The 16,910-nt window shown below is 36.0% G+C and overlaps 1 protein-coding gene across 10 annotated transcripts in view; it reads right to left on the bottom strand.

Moving 5' to 3' along the window:
- Window positions 1-6,245: 6,245 nt before the first annotated feature.
- Window positions 6,246-16,910, bottom strand: part of LOC131433183 (choline/ethanolamine kinase) — a 43,837-nt gene continuing 33,172 nt past the window's right edge. For 4 of the 10 annotated variants that reach the window (XM_058600064.1, XM_058600065.1, XM_058600067.1 and 1 more), the window contains 7 exons: window positions 9,888-10,040; window positions 9,453-9,826; window positions 9,204-9,374; window positions 8,886-9,147; window positions 8,228-8,401; window positions 8,068-8,159; window positions 6,246-7,998 (listed from right to left, as the gene is read on the bottom strand). In XM_058600064.1, coding sequence (XP_058456047.1) covers window positions 7,983-7,998; window positions 8,068-8,159; window positions 8,228-8,401; window positions 8,886-9,147; window positions 9,204-9,374; window positions 9,453-9,826; window positions 9,888-10,040 — 1,242 coding nt within the window. In that variant the 3' untranslated portion in view covers window positions 6,246-7,982. Of the gene's footprint in view, window positions 7,999-8,067; window positions 8,160-8,227; window positions 8,402-8,529; window positions 8,756-8,818; window positions 9,148-9,203; window positions 9,375-9,452; window positions 9,827-9,887; window positions 10,041-16,910 lie in introns of those variants that run through there. The other 6 variants (XR_009230035.1, XM_058600068.1, XM_058600070.1 and 3 more) reach the window with 6 other exon arrangements.

Below are 16,910 nucleotides of genomic sequence, written 5' to 3'. Positions count from 1 at the left end.
CCGTAGTGAACAGCTTTTTGGCAATATTGACATGTGGCCATCTGATTGTCATAGGTAACAAGTGATTTGCACGGAATTCTTGTATCTTGACCGAAAATCACATAAGAAGGTATAGGCTTCTTCAAGTATATGCGTAATAAACATACGCCATTTAGAAAACCGGGGAAAACATTCTTCCACTTTTCTTTTTCCATAGAGAGAATCTCTCCGTATTGGGACATAGTTTTGCGAATATAAGAATCGGTGACGCTTGAGGGAAGATCATGCACACGCACTTCTATAGCACTATCTTCCATATATACTGGAATATTGTACTTAATGTTTTCGTGCTTCACATAGTGCACATTGTTATTGTCTTTTGCGAATTGAGTTGCATCCAACTCTTTATATAACTGGATGTGAACAACATTATTCGTCTTGTTACATTGAAGTAAATGCACATGTTTAATGTCAAGATCCTTAAGCAAACCTTCAAGTTCTTGTATCGAAGGTCGAATTTTGCACTGCCTTAAGTCAACAACAATTGTATTCTTTCGTGTCGGCGGTAGCTTTTGTTCGTTTGGTTCACTCATTTCGAGTTCGTTTGGTATTGTTCACTACACAATACTGTACTTGGTTTCTTCCGTCCCGAATGTAAGCGGTTTTGTTATATCAACTGACTTGGATGAGATGTGAAAGCAAAGTGTTTCTAATCTCTTATTCTCTTTGTTAATATTTTTGATTTACTTTTATTACCTAATTCTCAAGTTTTTTTTTCCTCCAATATTAGCATAATATCATATTCCGTTCATAAGAAGGTTAACATTTCACGAATATTCAAGTGTACATTGCTTTAAGCTAAAATTACAGTTCGGCCAACCAATCCTGCACAAATTTCGACCAATCTACAACCACCATTTCATTTATTTTCCATGAAAGAAAACAAGAACAAACGTGCTTCTACAGGGTCCGGCACTCGAAGTGTAACCAATTAAAAAGGCCATAAATTCAGTTTGGAAAATTACTTTTACTTAATTCAAAGTACAAAATGTGTGAAAATAATACAAAATTCAGAATCAATTCACTTTTGCTCGATATGACCACCTTTTGCCTTGACTTGATGACTTGAGAGAGCGAAGGAGTTGCTTCGTTTGGCCGAAAGCGGTCAATTTCCGAACATTGTATTTTCTGACGAGAAAATTTTTCCAATTGAGCAATTCGTAAACTCTCAAAACGATAGGGTTTACTTGACCGACCGTTCATACGAGAATTTGAGTCATCGATTGGCCACCAGGAGGCAGCACCCGCAACAGATAATGGTTTGGGCCGCTGTAACCGCAGATGGGCGCTCTCCAATCGTTTTCATCGAGCCTGGCGTCAAGGTAAATGCGACATATTATCGGGAAAGTATTCTGGAGGTTGCTTTGAAGCCGTGGGCAGACAAACATCTCGGTGGCAGACCATGGACGTTTCAGCAGGACTCGGCACCGTCTCACAAAGCTCGAGTGAACCAAGAATGGCTGAAAAACAACGTTCCGAACTTCATCACGTCCACACAATGGCTCTCGAATTCACCAGATGCGAATCCAATGGATTATTCTCTTTGGGCCATTTTGGAGAGCAAAGTCCGAACTAAAAGATACACCAGTCTCGAGGCGCTGAAAAAAGTTATTGTCCGCGAGTGGGCCAAAATACCTGCAAGTCACATTCGGCCAAACGAAGCAACTCCTTCGCTCTCTCAAGTCATCAAGTCAAGGCAAAAGGTGGTCATATCGAGCAAAAGTGAATTGATTCTGAATTTTGTATTATTTTTACATATTTTGTACTTTGAATTAAGTAAAAGTAATTTTCCAAACTGAATTTATGGCCTTTTTAATTGGTTACACTTCGAGTGCCGGACCCTGTATACAAACGACAATACAAAATCTATTTTCTTTGAATCAAATAACATTTGAATGTGATTCCAAGTGAACTCGTGATTTCGAATTCGAAGCACATTATATTTCAATTTTAAATAATTCGTATTTGTTTCTATGCGTGTAGAAACGAATATTATTTGATTTGAATTAAATATCAAATATATTTGAATCACAGAAAAATGGAAATAGGCGCTGATTCAAAACAAAATATTTTTGAATTCAAAGCGAGACATATTTGAATTTAAAATAATTTTTTCTGTGTGTAGACTAATGTGCTTTTTGCCTTTCTCTATAGAAAGGTATTAGAATTGCTGGAAAAACCGACTTTCGAACGGAGCCTCGGAGACCTATGGGTGTTATATACCTATGTTATATACCATTCGACTCAGTTCGACGAGATCGGAAAATTTCTGTGCGTATGTGTGTGTGTGTGTGTGTGTGTGTGTGTGTGTGTGTGTGTGTGTGTGTGTGTGTGTGTGTGTGTGTGTGTGTGTGTGCGAGTGTGTGTGTGCGAGTGTGTGTGTGCACTTTTAGAAGATATTTGAACGCGCTCAATTTTCTCAGAGATGGCTGAACCGATTTTAACAAACTTGGGCTCTTTTGAAAGCTACTGTCGGGCTATTGATCAAGATCGAAGATCAAATGGCTGTGACTTTTGGTTCCGGAGATATGATTGTATAAGTGACGTAACCGACAAAAAGCGTTGTATTTGAACGCGCTCAATTTTCTTCAATTTTCAATCTTGAAAAAGCACCATAGGGGGGAGTACATGAAATTTCCAAAATCGAAAAAAAATTTTAATGCCGAAACTCTTAAAACTGCATGAAACATCGAAATTTAGTGTCATATAAAAAAACAATTTTTTTGGAAAAAATCAACTTTCTGGGAATTTTGATATTTTTTCTAAGTCCCAAAAAGTCGATTTAAAAAAAAAAAATTTTTTTCGAGATGACACTAAATCTCGACGTTTCATGCAGTTCTAAGCCTTTTGGCATCAAAATTTTTTTTCGATTTCGAAAATTTCATGTACTCCCCCCTATGGTGATTTTTCAAGATATATGAAAATTCCACGAAGTGGTCTGAGAATGGTTTTTTTAGATTAGCATTACTGTTCTCATACAAATAGGCAACGCAAATGTCAAGCACTAATTTGGAAAAATTATGCTGATTGTGTGACATAAACACTGAAGCATGCTTTTGTGAACTACTCGAATCAATCTGAAACAATTGGGGTAAAAAATTAGTATCCGAAATTATTTAATAAAAGTTTGGAATTTTTTTTCATGAGACTGTTATGAAAGAAGAGAAAGGCATTATCACACCACTAGGTGGATTAAGAAGGGTTTTTACACTGACTTCCGTTGAGAGTCTTCCGTTGGTTTTCATTTACACTGACTTCCGTTCGTGTCGCTATAATGATTCGTCAAATCACGAAAGATTTTTTTAGGCCTTCACGATTCACTCTCAAATTCTTTCTTCTGGTTTGCGTCAACTTACTTAAGATAAATATAATCACTGGATGATACAAAGAGAAAGCTTAAAATCACGAAGTGTGACATGGATATTGATCGTGCTGGTTGTACTTGAGAATATCACCAGATCTTTAATTACTTCTTTTTATCAGTATTTTTCTAATCTGTATGTATGTTGGATACTTGGGTGATAGAGCGACAAAAATTCATTGTTCAAAAATAAGTCAGTATCTAACGAGGAAAACAGATTGGAAAAATGACATACGAAAGCAACTATGTAATAAAAACCGTGAGAATGTTATCGTAAATACGGGACTCGAACCCGTAGCTAGCTCCTAACCGGGGAAATTGTTTAACATATGGAAACACTTGAAGAGACAGTCTAATTGACTAGAAGAACCAAGCATTCTTCGCATTATTTGGGCGCCACAGCATTTAATTATAGTTCTATCTCTATGGGAACCCATCCAACAGAAAACATCACACACCGAATCGCAAGTCTAACTTCACTTCACTGACTCTTTGGACTGCCTATGGAGTACATCAGCGTCATCATCTATTTGATTGTCTTAGCTGATGTGTGGTCACAGCATTGACGATTGTGATCTCAAATACAATATATCCTACGATTGATTTTCAATTATTTGTTTTTAATCTTGTTAAGACTAAGAGCCGTCTTGAGCTAATTTTAAATTTTATCAGTATCTAACGAGGAAAACAGATTGGAACAATGGTATGCGAATGTAACTGAATTGAATAATATTGAAAACCGCGAAAATAATTTTTGCGGTTATAACCTAACTACGCTAGTCCCGTCTCTGCGGTAACATTTTCGCGGTTTTCATTACATAGCTGAATTTGCATGTCATTTTTCTAATCCGTTTTCGTCGTTAGATACTGACCGAATTTAAAACTAACTCAAGACGGCTCTACGTATTAACAAGAATAAAAATCATTCAAAATTAAGTGTTCTTGAGAAATGTTATTAAACTTTGTAAATAAAACGATTTCTTTAAAACAAACATCTGATTGAAATGAATTCATAGCTATAACATTTGTCTAAATGTTTACAAGTGATAGATAACCGCATGTTATAAGAGGTTTTCGGCTTTTCAGAATGAATAACTATCTTTTTTAGAAAAAGTGGTCGCAAGGGATGCATAATTTATAACAAGGAGCAATCGAAATTAGAAGAGAAATATTTTTCTTGAAAAAGAAGCCATATGTCAGGTCCTGCCATAGGTGATACCATGCGATGGTGTTGCTGAACTGAAGACTGATGTAGCTCTAAGCTTATTCACTTACTACCACGTTTTTGACATTCAGTGGTTTTCATAAATTTCAACACATGAAAACATCTCAACACCTCATTTAGATCATTTATTGAGAATGAAGTTCTGAAAATCGTCTTTCCAACCATGGTCGGAAAACAAAACGTCATATAGTTCGTCGCGATGCATTTTGTTATAAAAAAGCAGAGAAGGCTTCTTTTTTCTCCTACTCAAAAATTTTGTCGTAAAAACAACTTACTTCACAATGGGGCTCCTTTTCAAAATTTACCCTCTGAGAGATTGATATGTTTTTGATCGTGAATATCTTTTGTTGTATCTAACGTATGAACACAAATTTTTGCTACTTACAATCGGAAATATGATCATCAATTTATGGTATTTTTTTCAGTTGACATACACCCCGATTCTGTATATCGTTCGAATCGGATTCTGTAACTCGAGTTTACCATAAAAAAGCATCACTCGATCGAATTACAGAAGGTAAATTTTTAAATCCGATTCGATCGAAATACAGAATAGGGGTGATAATCACAAATAATTCAAAATTAAAGTTTTCTGAAATGTTTGGTATCAACGAATATCAAGACATTTTATTTCTGTCCAAGATATTCAGTCATAATTTTGAAAGCTCATCGATCTGTAGGAGGATTTGTATAATCCAACTACCAATAAATTGCTACTATAAAACTGTATGGGTATAAAAGATTAACATTCAACTTTTCCCATTATTTTCTGTGCCACGGTTGTCGAAACAAGACATACGTGAGAGCACCACCGAAACCTCACGCTTTTAGAATGAAGCAGGCAGCAGAATTGTGCCGAAGAACTGTCGCAACAGGACACACAGCAAAACCACACCAAAGGCTTGCTTATCCTGTTGGAAAGAAGCGAGCAGCAGGATGGTGTAAAAGATCTTCATAGGGAAAACATTTTCTAACAAAGATTTGCGTTTCCAGTGTGCAGCAATGGAAATGGTCAGCTTTGAAAACACCCCTGCTCAGTTAAGTTGTCCGGAATTGGAGTTGGAATAAATTATGCTTTATCCATTTCTCACCAAAAGCAAAAAGAATTATTTGAATTTTCTCCATTTCTTACCAAAAGCATCTTACTCTTCAAAATGGAAGTTGAAAAAAGTTTGCACCGTCACTAACCCATTCAATGACGACGGACTCACACGCAATATGAACATGAAAGTATTGATGTGGAACACATCTCTATACTAGTGTAGGTGTAATTTCGAATCAACGATAAAATCTTTGAACCTGTTTTATATGGAGCCAGGACAGGGATGCCAAGTATTGAAAAAAATCTGTGTATTTAAAAAATTAAGACTGATGAAACCTGGTACCCTATAAAGAGGTGAAATTTAATTTCACTTAAGCAACACTATAATTGCACCCTAACGCAATATCTTCATTAACGTATTATACGAAAATTTGACACTTCTCTGCGTTCTTCGAATTTTTATGTATGAGGAGCTGATGGATGCGAGCATCCACCATGTGATTACCTTAATCATATAAGACTATTAAAATAATTAGATGTAAGTAAGTAGGATGTGATATTTTATGTAGCGAACCAAATTTTGTATAACGTATATTTAAGCCCATTTATTGAGAGAAAATCGTTCGCGAAATTCAAAAGCTCTGCTAATGGCTTATATTATATGGAGCGTAAGTAACTACATTATTCTTCAATGTGTTCTTTATTCCATTGGCAATATCATCAGATTTTTATTCAGAAGAAAAACCTTGTCGGGGAATCACAAAGTATGTTCCATGTAGATCATATAATCACGTCGTAGTAAAAATGTCAATCCGCGCATTTCAAGTTTTGGATCGTGTTCCTTGTATCCGTTTTCTCTTAGCATACATTTATATTCAATTTACAGCTAGTCGATTTACTTAATTTGATTAAAAATGTTATGTACGCTGATAGAACTAATAGAAATGTTGTTTTGTTTTCAACAACTACAATCAAACAACATGTTATTTTTTCATGCAGAGTTTAGACGAAAACAAGATAAAGGTACCAATGGTCATGTCATTACTAGATCCACTATGTTGTATTGAATATTATTCTTCTTACAAACAACTGATTTCAATGCCAATAACTTTACGTCAACCATAAGAAGTTTTTTACCGATAAATTAGCTCGAAAAGTGTACAATATTTAAAGACAAACATTAGCAAAGGTTCTGTCTGGAGATGGCATTTTCTTTTGCTTGTTTCTTTTAGATCTCGCTCTAACGCGGTGGTCGGAAACCTGCGGCTCGTGGGTCATATGCATTTTTGGATGTAAGGCTACAGCAAGAAAAAGTTTTAACTGTGAATTTTATTTATTTTATTAAGTTAAGTGAAAGGTTTGAAACGGTGAAAATATATTTGTGTCTCTTTAAAAACATTAATATTTTGGAAATTGTATTTTTTTTTATTTTCCGCGTTAAAAGGTTCCCGACCTCTGCTCTAACTAATGGTTTTAATACATGAGATGAATGGCACAGATGAGATGGTTGAAGGTACGGTTGTGCTACATGTTTTTAAAAGTGAATGCATTATAATAAAAATCTGATGCGTCGATTCATTCAATTATTTACGCCGTAAAATTCACTGTTTCATCATCACATAATTTTTCATTAATCTCTCAGCATTAGCACACTCAGCATTCTATATAACTATTTCAAGGTCTAATCGTTGATATGCTTGAGTTAAGTCTTATTAATATTACACATTTTTAAAGAACGAGAATCATTTTACCATTATTAATAACTATCGAAAAATTCGTTTTTTCAATGGATCGATCGGGCTTAAATTCATATCAAATTCCAATCTTAACCTAACTACGATCAGTCATACTTTCATAGGATCACTAGTCTCTGGCTTTACCGAATTATTACAATCTAAATCGAATCACAACGTAAACTTAAAAAAGAACTATTGGTCATACCTTAGGATCTATATGCGTAAGTTACAATCATGTTATAGGGGAAAACTAGGAAAGTATAAGAAAATTTGTGAGCAGTATCAAACACTCAAAATGCTATTCAATAAATATAAGATTTATGTATTACACTATCGTAAAATAGTTTCCGTTCTATTGTTCTTTTGAATAGTTAATAAATAATCAGTAATACTGATACACCTAGTCATGACTCGTTGTTGAAAATGTCGTTTTAATGTACACCTAAAAACAAGCAGTTCTCAACTTCTATCTGGACTGAATAAGAATCTACTGTTTTTTTTATACCTTACAAGTGCGATTAAAAAAAACTAACTCAAAATCGATCCCCCTGTTTTTATTACTGCGGTCGGGACAGCTGTTCATCTTTCTTGAATTCTAGAGTGAAACGAGAAAGTATAAAGTGATAATTTACTTGAGATCTTATGATATCTCCAAGTGTCTCACTCGATGTCCGTCAATTTTCCTGTATTGCTGATCAGTGCCGAGTAGTGTTTCTTGCAGTGAACGTATTGATGTAATCGGCAAATGGCGTATTCCTACCGAAAAAAAATTATAGTATTTATAACGATTGTGTAAAAATATCACACTATGAAAATAGACATACCCAATAGCCGAACTCGATCTCTTGATAAACGTTCACTATCGCCCAAAGACTCCAGAACAAATGAGAGGCCATGGTGAAACATTGCACTTCACGATTTATCTTTGAAATTTCAGCTGCAGTTGGTACATGCCCTTCGCCGATGACGTGCGCTAAATATACTGTAATGAACTTATCCTTAAGACGACCAACATAAAAAATAATAATTAGTTGCTTTCAATATGTAGCGTAGTAAAAATTTTAAAATGTAGCATTCAAGCAACATATATCACAGCATGTCTAAAAAAAGAAAAGAGAATAATTACTTGTGCTCTCGCATATGATGTGAATTGTTGAAATAAAAAAACAATGACCTAAGGCGACAACCTAATCGTTTTCCTTTCAGCGGCCACCCTTTTTGCTACACCGAGGTGTATATTGAACTGAGCTTAAGCAAATCGCTTAACCCATACAAGGGCTTCAGGTCACTTCAAACTTGGATGACGAGAGGAAGAAGGCGCATTTATGGTTTGTGTGACTAAGTAATCTGCACTGTAAAAGGCATTATGATGAACGACAATTCCATGGCTCATGATTTAATTTTTTTCGAGTTACCCCAGTAAAAGAACAAATCCATAATCCACTATTTGCTCGTTTACCGGCCGAAACAATGGAGAATTACCTGTTGCTCTTTAGTTGGGTGCTGCTCCGGCTTATGGTAGAAATATGGTGACTCCGCATTAGTATAGTCAAAAGTCCACTCGAGAAAATGATTGGCTAAATCGAAACCTCTATAATTGTATGCACAGTACTCGAAATCAATAACCACTAATTGTGGTTCACCATCGTATGGCTGTTCCGAAAGCGCCTGTGAAGTACCGCTTAGTACAGAATCCCTTGTGTTATCAAGCTCATTTTCGAAGTTTTCATCTAACGAACGTTTCCTGTGAAAACCGAATTCATTATGACTATTGTCATTATCAGATTAAGAAACCCTTACCTAGAACTTGTATCACAAACAGTGGTGTCGTTCGTCAGGCTACCACTAGTTAAGGCAGAATGATTCATTTTATTAAAATTCGAACCAGTTTTGCTGCTATTGGAATTGGAAATTAGAATTGAGCTAAAGTGTGAGTCTAACTGCGCGGATTCGTCGAATTGATCCAGGGTGCTGTAAATTTTGAGTAGCGTTATCATAGCGAGTGCATTTAGCATCTACAAGCAAACAACGTCTAACTAAAAGACTTACCAGAAATTTTCCATCATAGTAGACTGTGGGAAGTCATCCCTCAATAAAATGTTTCCTTCTTGAAGGTCGTTGTGAGAAAAAACGACCGGATGATCTTCGGTATCAACAACCGACTTAAGCCATTCTACTTCCGCACGTAAGTCTAGTTGAGTTAAAATGTCGGCACCGGCAATCTGTTTATTACTGTTGGATTGATCTTTTTGGAAATCTTTCTGCGTCACTTCGATACTTTTCAACCAACGATGCATCGTGTTCCATAACCAAACCGGTTCCTTAGACACTGGAATGTCCAAACTATGAACAGCAGCCATTTTTTCAGCTATTTTCAATGATATCTTTGCGTCACTTAATTCTGAGGTTAATAGGGCACGTGCCTTGAAAAAAATAATTGGTTCAATATTGATGTGTAACTTCTTCATAACAATCTCAACTTACTGGTATATACTGTTCAATTCTACCGCCAGGAAAAATTCCATGGAGTTTTGGTCCCAATTTCCGCTCGCTCAGGAGCGTGAATACAACCGATTCAGTGAGCATTGTTTCTAGAGCATGTTCACCATGCGTTTGTCCATAGATACGAAGAAGAACCTGGATATGAAAAATTGTTCTAGATTAAGTAACCACGACTCTTTTGGTTTGTTAAAAAAAAGAAACTGAACCTATTTATGGTCCTCATTGCTAAAACTTTTGAGTTCTAACGCGTGACAATTATTCGATTATTCCTATTTCGAAACCTTCCAATGAAGTAATATATGAATAAATGAAAAAAAAATAAATGCGAAGTTCCCTAAAATGTTGAACATGTTTTGTATACTACTTTTGCATGGAAAAACATTCGTTATCGGTGTCATGCATAAACAGTCATGTAAGTAAGTGTCTCATTCAAGCGTAACTATAAAGTAAAGAGTCAATTATCAAAATAATTATAATCCCTTTTTTCCTGTAAATATTCATATGTTTCTTGCACAAATTATGATTTCTATTCTCTTGCCGGAAATCCAGATGCAATGAGGTATGTGGGACAAACAAAGAACTTTAGTTTTCGTGAAATAGATCTCCTTCAGCAACATCAAAATCACGTGTTTTTTTTTTTTTTTTTTGTTATACCATTCGATCTATTTTCCATTGCTTCAAAGAATGTTTATTTATCATATATGTCGTCATACAGAAGCACTTTGAAAATTTTTACAAATAGCGTTTTCGTTTTCAACGATTGCACTACACCGGTGTAGGGCAAAAAAGGATGCCTTGATTACACCTTAATTGGAGCGAATAGAGTCGGTGCTACACTACATCAGTGGGGTACTAAAAACAAAAAACGGCTGGTTTGGTTTCACCAGCAAACTATGAACACTGCACCATTTTTTATATCTCATTGGTTCGGATGAAGAGAAACCATTTCATATTAACCTACTTGGAGTATAAGGTTACTGTTAGAGGGAGCGCGAAACTCAATTATTAACAAGATATCCAGCTCTCACATTTCCCGAACAAATAATTGGCAACATCCTTTTTTGCGAGCATGTCGCCCTCAGGTGAGTCCGCATCGAATCTCATACATAGAAGTAGGGGAGAGAAATGTCAAATTCGTACCCGCCAAAATAGCAGGGCTGCGCACCCATACAATTGACATGAAATGTTGAATGAGACGCCGTGCGATGGCGTTGCTGAACTGAAGATTGAGATCGCTCCAAGCTGACAGGGTCTGGATGTAACTAACACGTCGGTCGATAAGTCCCCGGTTCGATAGACAGATGACGTCACTAACTAAATATTCTTGTGTTCAAACGAAACATCCTTGAAAAGTCATCTGTCAGAATATAATGACATTCATGAGTGTTATTAGTTGTGCTTTCGGTGACGCTACTTTTGGAAAATTAGGAACAATGGAGAAAAAGAACGTTATCCGGATTCTGCTTCAAGGAAAACAACCATTTTGTACTGAATTTATCCAGACACGAAAAGTTTTATTCAAAAACTTTTTCAAATTTCAAATTAGCTGCACGTTGAAAATAGGGGGCTATGTTCTACCATCTACTCGACTGTTCGTTTTAATATTACAAAACGTTCCACTTCGTTCAGGAGTGATAACAAACATCTCTTATCTATTACAAAACCAGCTATATCAGCTATATCCATAGAAAAACTTCTCACACGATTTCCAAACGTACACAGTGCGTCCATTAAGTTTCGAGACACGAATCATATCTCAGTAGATAATAGCACCATCTATGTGTTCGAACGAACATTTTAAAGCTCGAACCTTTCTCTATTCACGTGTCACATTTAATTACATTTGAATAACAAATAACAAGGATATGCCAGTTTTCCCTAAACAGTTTTTCATCTGACGTTGAAATTCCAACATGGAACAAAGAGCGGTCATTAAATTCAACGCAAAGCTTGGTAAAAGTGGATCAGATTCCGATTGATGCAACGAGTGTCAGTGTTTGTCTTGAGCACATGTTTTTTGTCGCACAAACGTTTCTGGAGGACCGAGTGTCGCTAGAGGACAAACGTGAAGGAAGACCAATTTCAGCTCGCACATCCGAAATGATTGAAAAAGTTCGTGATTATGTTGCGAATGATCGTAATGCTTCTCTAAAAATGATAGAAGATGCTTTGAATATCGACAAAGAAACTATTCGTCTCATTCTTCACGAAGAACGGAGGAGCAGAAATTACTTCGTGTCAATCATTCCAGAGAAGTTCCTGATCTTCCTGTAATCAATTGTTACTGGCGACGAAACTTGGTGCTCCAGAATCCAGAAACCACACCACAAGCCAAAAAACGCGAAAATCTTCTTCAAGTATCAATATTATGCTTATCACTTTTCTCAATAGCAAAGACATCAACCACAAAGAGATCGTTACAACTGGTCAAACGTTCACTGGTGCATTTTATATCGAAATTTCTAGCACGACCCAGAATCCGTCGTACTCGACCCGAATATCGTCATCCAAAGAAATGGTGTTTGTTGCACAACAATGCGCTGAGTAACAAATCAATCATTGTTCGTCAGTTTTTGGCCCGAACTGACACTGGAATTAAAAACAATCACAAGCGATATTGAACTTCAACAAATCAAAAACTTTGCTCGGTGGGACTGTGGCATCTAAGCTATATGGCGGCAATCCCGGTGTAATCTGCTAGCTGTGCAATCGAAATTCACACACAGTTTGAATGCGAACCTATATATCTGTTTTCGTACCAAAACTTTTAGTTGAAACAACGTAAGCAAGAAACAACAATTGCGATATTGCAATATTGTGATTCTCCGTGTAGATAATCGGAAGATACCATTGTGAATATAATTTCAGAGCTTGATGTCGGGTGAATCGTACTATGTCAAAATATCACTGATCTGTCTTCATAATTCGGATTTGATGGAAATCTATCGTTTTAATAATTTTAAAATTCGTTGGTTCACGAACATTACTGACACTCAAATAATAAAATTTGCATCGATGGGCTGCGCTGAGTGAATATGTCTTAAATAATCTGCTTTAAACACGTATGATTTTGTTTTGCTTGTTTGCATCCTTCGATGACTGGTCCCAAGCAGGGTTGCTGAAATTCGCCTCACGCAACTCATTAACGTTCATCGCCTGCGAACGATTCAAGAACGGAGACAGCAAAGCATGTAATGCCGGACGAGGCAAAAGCTATGCTCAATATGTGACTGCCTGAGCGACTCGCAAGAGAAAAGAGATCTTGCTTTTCATGCTTGTTGCTATTCCGCCGTGAGCCATTCTCTACCATTTCAAGAGCAGGTATCATCAGGCACGAGTAGCGCTTACATTGAGTCAATTTTTGACTCACTGCGAGTCAAAATGCCAGCAATCATGAATGCAAGTGTACGAAAAAAATTGAAGACAAAAATTAGCGATGCGATGGAAGCAATTTTTTATTTTGCTTAGTTTAATTGTCTCGTAGATATTGCCCTGATAAAAAGTGTGCGTTGAACATCACAAATTAGCTTGGAAAACTTTAAACGTAATATCATTACTTATTATTGGAAGATGGCGAAACGATTGGGTTGGATAAAAATTAAACTGATAAATAAAACTGATAGTCTACTTCAAAACGTCGTTTAAAATCGTATACTAATGTACATATAATGTACTTCCTACTGCAATAAAACTAATGAAACAGTTTATTCAGATTTCACCGAATACTATTCTCACGTTCGTACTCCGTGCTGTTGAAATTTTGCGGCAAGTAATGGCAGATAGATTTTAAAAAAGCTGGAGTTGAATCACCTGAGGGCAATCACTTTTGTAAAGTGAAAATTTTGCAGTTTATATGGCTTATATAAGAAATAAAATAAAAGGAATTATTTTCCACATATAACTGTAGCAACACTTTTGATTCTCTTTCGGGTTGGTTTGATATTTATTTTATTTATGATTTTGAAAATGGACTGAAATATCTACAGTGATATTTTTTAAAATCACATATGATTATGAATGATCAAGTGCAATACGCAATATCAATATGCAATGCAAATAGAGTGACAAAAATATATTCTGAATATTGATTATAGAGGCAAGTCTAATCTTTTAATTCCAGGGATGATTTATTTTCTCATGTTTTTATTATATTAAACACAATTTAACGCTTCTTCGCATAGATTTGATTTATAGAAGTAATAGGAGTGCAGGGTTTTCCACAACGTTTGAACCTACTGAGACGACATGTAACTGCTTGCTCTGCAAAAAAAAGTGCAATTAAGCAATTAAGAAGAATGGCTAACAAAGATATAGTCATTACTAACTAAATACTCATTCAGCATCTTTTACCATACATCTACGCAAATTATCGATTAGAATAACTGTACTACGATCAGGAAATTATGACTTTTAAATTGAGAATCACGGTTGTGGTTCCGGCCAACTGCCACAGGATGTCGAAGCATTTTGTAAAACGCCACATAAAATTGGAGGAATAGATGTTCCATTGAAATTTACTTTTGCATTTTTGTATCGCCTTATTAACTTAGTCCTATTTTAATGCATTCATTAAATTTTTGCATTTAATATTATCATTTTTGGAGTTTCACAAAACTATTGCCTCGTAAGTTTTGCTTCCAAAAGCAAACAGCAAAATAATAACGTAATGTGATATCAGTTGAGAAATTGATGAGCTGAAATCAAATTAAGATTACAATCTGATATTGCTGTCAAAAATGTATTGAAAATAAAATGTTCTACAATTGACTCCCGAAGTGATCGGTTTAGCTTTTTTTTAAAAAAGAACATCCGCTAGAAGAAATTGTAAATTCAATTTCATAACATTTTACAATATTCATATTACAGAGGAAACGATTTCAATTTGAAAAATAACACAATCCGCGTGGTTTATCGATTTGTCAGATAGTGCGATTTAGAATTTTTGTTACTCATATCACACATTCAGTTTTGAAACTACTCATTGTATTATTTACCTTAAAACTGTGTTGAGCAAAAAAATTTTTACGTGAATACTTCAAGGATCACATACAAAGAGTCCAAATGAAATATAATTCTGTTATTACATAATCAGGAGATAGTAGGAGAATATAGGATCAAGAAAAAAAATATGCATTTAATTCCACTTTATTTAACGTCACTAATGTCACGAGACAGATAATTTTGTTGTGTTTGATTGTATGATACTTGATTTTTAGATATTTATTTTGTTATTGGAAACTGCGGAAGGTCTTCATTGCACGATTATCCATGGCACAGTTTCCAACAAGTAACTGTAGAGAGTTTGTTTGTTTTTGATAATAATAGAAATATCATTCTTCAGTAAAATCTTATGTTGGCCTCCAAATTAGTGCCTTATACAAAATTATAGAAGTTCTATTTCGGTTTTAGTTTCTATTATATTGTAGCTCTAACGCCCTGTGTTTATCATCAAAGTTGGTCTCAACTTTTTTGGTAGTTGACTTGGTTCGACACAACTTGTCTCGAAGTCAATACAAATACTATTAGTTTATTATGAATGATTAACATGAAATTAAAAGCAATCATCACATATGTTTATAATTATTAAGGAAACGATCGTCGAATGGCTTTGTAATCGGTATATAAATAGTTTCACGATCATGAGAAACAATAATAATTGACAAAAACTTGGGACTATTATTTCTCAGGCATAATAAACAACCCTACATTCGACCGAATGAAAAATACCAATTTGGCATTTCGAATGAGGTATAATTTGTTTGGAAAAGTCGAACTCGATCGAAACACAAAATGAATTTATTATAGAGCTACGGAATAGGAGTGAAAGTTACATATTTACGACACACAAAAACGCTCCATTAATAACCCTTTACAGTTTGATGTTTAATCAATAACATATTCTGGTAGGTATCAAAGTTGTCCCTAACGCTACAAATCACGATTAAAGTATAGCAAACACCGAAGAAATGTGCAGTGAAGACAATTCAAAAAGATTCGACATCTTTCTTATAAGCTTTATACAGGAATAAAATTTTATCCTGGGCGGTCATTCAGTTGTACCGCCATACGTCGCAGAGAACGAATCACCGTGAGTAGAAAATTCGACTCAACGCGAGTCATCATCACCACCGAACAGCTTTCTACCTAAATGCTTCGAAACGAACTCACTGTGAGTCAACAGAGTGCATATAAGATGCTTGCTTGCAGGCATGGCAAAAACACGGATCCGTTCTGCACGGTACTCACCTTCACTCGTGAGCACACCACCAGGAGTATTGAATGCTACGCTTCGTGCCCGTGTTGAAAAACACACACCGAACGCAGTAGAAAAAGCACTCGTAGCGGTGGTCGTGTAATTGTCAAACACCGGTGCTTGGATTTTCGGGCAGCACTGAAGTCGAGTGTTCCTGACTTCGGCAAACACCGAAGCCGACTGTTTCCGATTTTGCCACATACGTTGCTTGTACTATAAGCACCTATAGCGCCACGGTATGACGAAAAATGCGTTTGAATGATTAATTCTTTTTTCATCAATACGCGTCTGATTGAATTCAATTGATTGACAGTATAACCAACGCATGGGTGCTCTTCGGTGCCTTCGCGAAATTGAAAACACTCGGCTCCGGTGTTTAACGAAACTGAAAATACGCGGTTTCGGTGTATGCCGAAGCTTGAAACACCAGTGCCGAAAATAAAACAGCGCCACGAGCACCGTGGCTTAGGATATTGCGTTTCGTGTTTCTCTTTGTGCACTGGCACGCAATGGCATTCTCAATACACGCGGTGGCGGTGGTTATATGAAGCACGCAGTGCAGTGCAGTGTTTGGACATGCCTGCTTGCTTGCTTTGCCAAGCGGTTCAATTCTCTGAGTGGAAGGAAAGAATGAATAAAGCAGACACGGAATATATACAAACTGCTCGCCGCACGGGTAGAGCATCGCCGGTGAAGAGAATAGTTCACGAGTAATGTTTCATTGATAGGATCAGCAACCTTGGTCCCAAGTG

This window comes from Malaya genurostris, chromosome 2 (assembly GCF_030247185.1).
Source record: "Malaya genurostris strain Urasoe2022 chromosome 2, Malgen_1.1, whole genome shotgun sequence".
NCBI classification, from domain to species: Eukaryota; Metazoa; Arthropoda; class Insecta; order Diptera; family Culicidae; genus Malaya; species Malaya genurostris.
The sequence above is the reverse complement of the archived record's forward strand: the minus strand, read 5'-3'. Positions and strand labels throughout refer to the sequence as shown.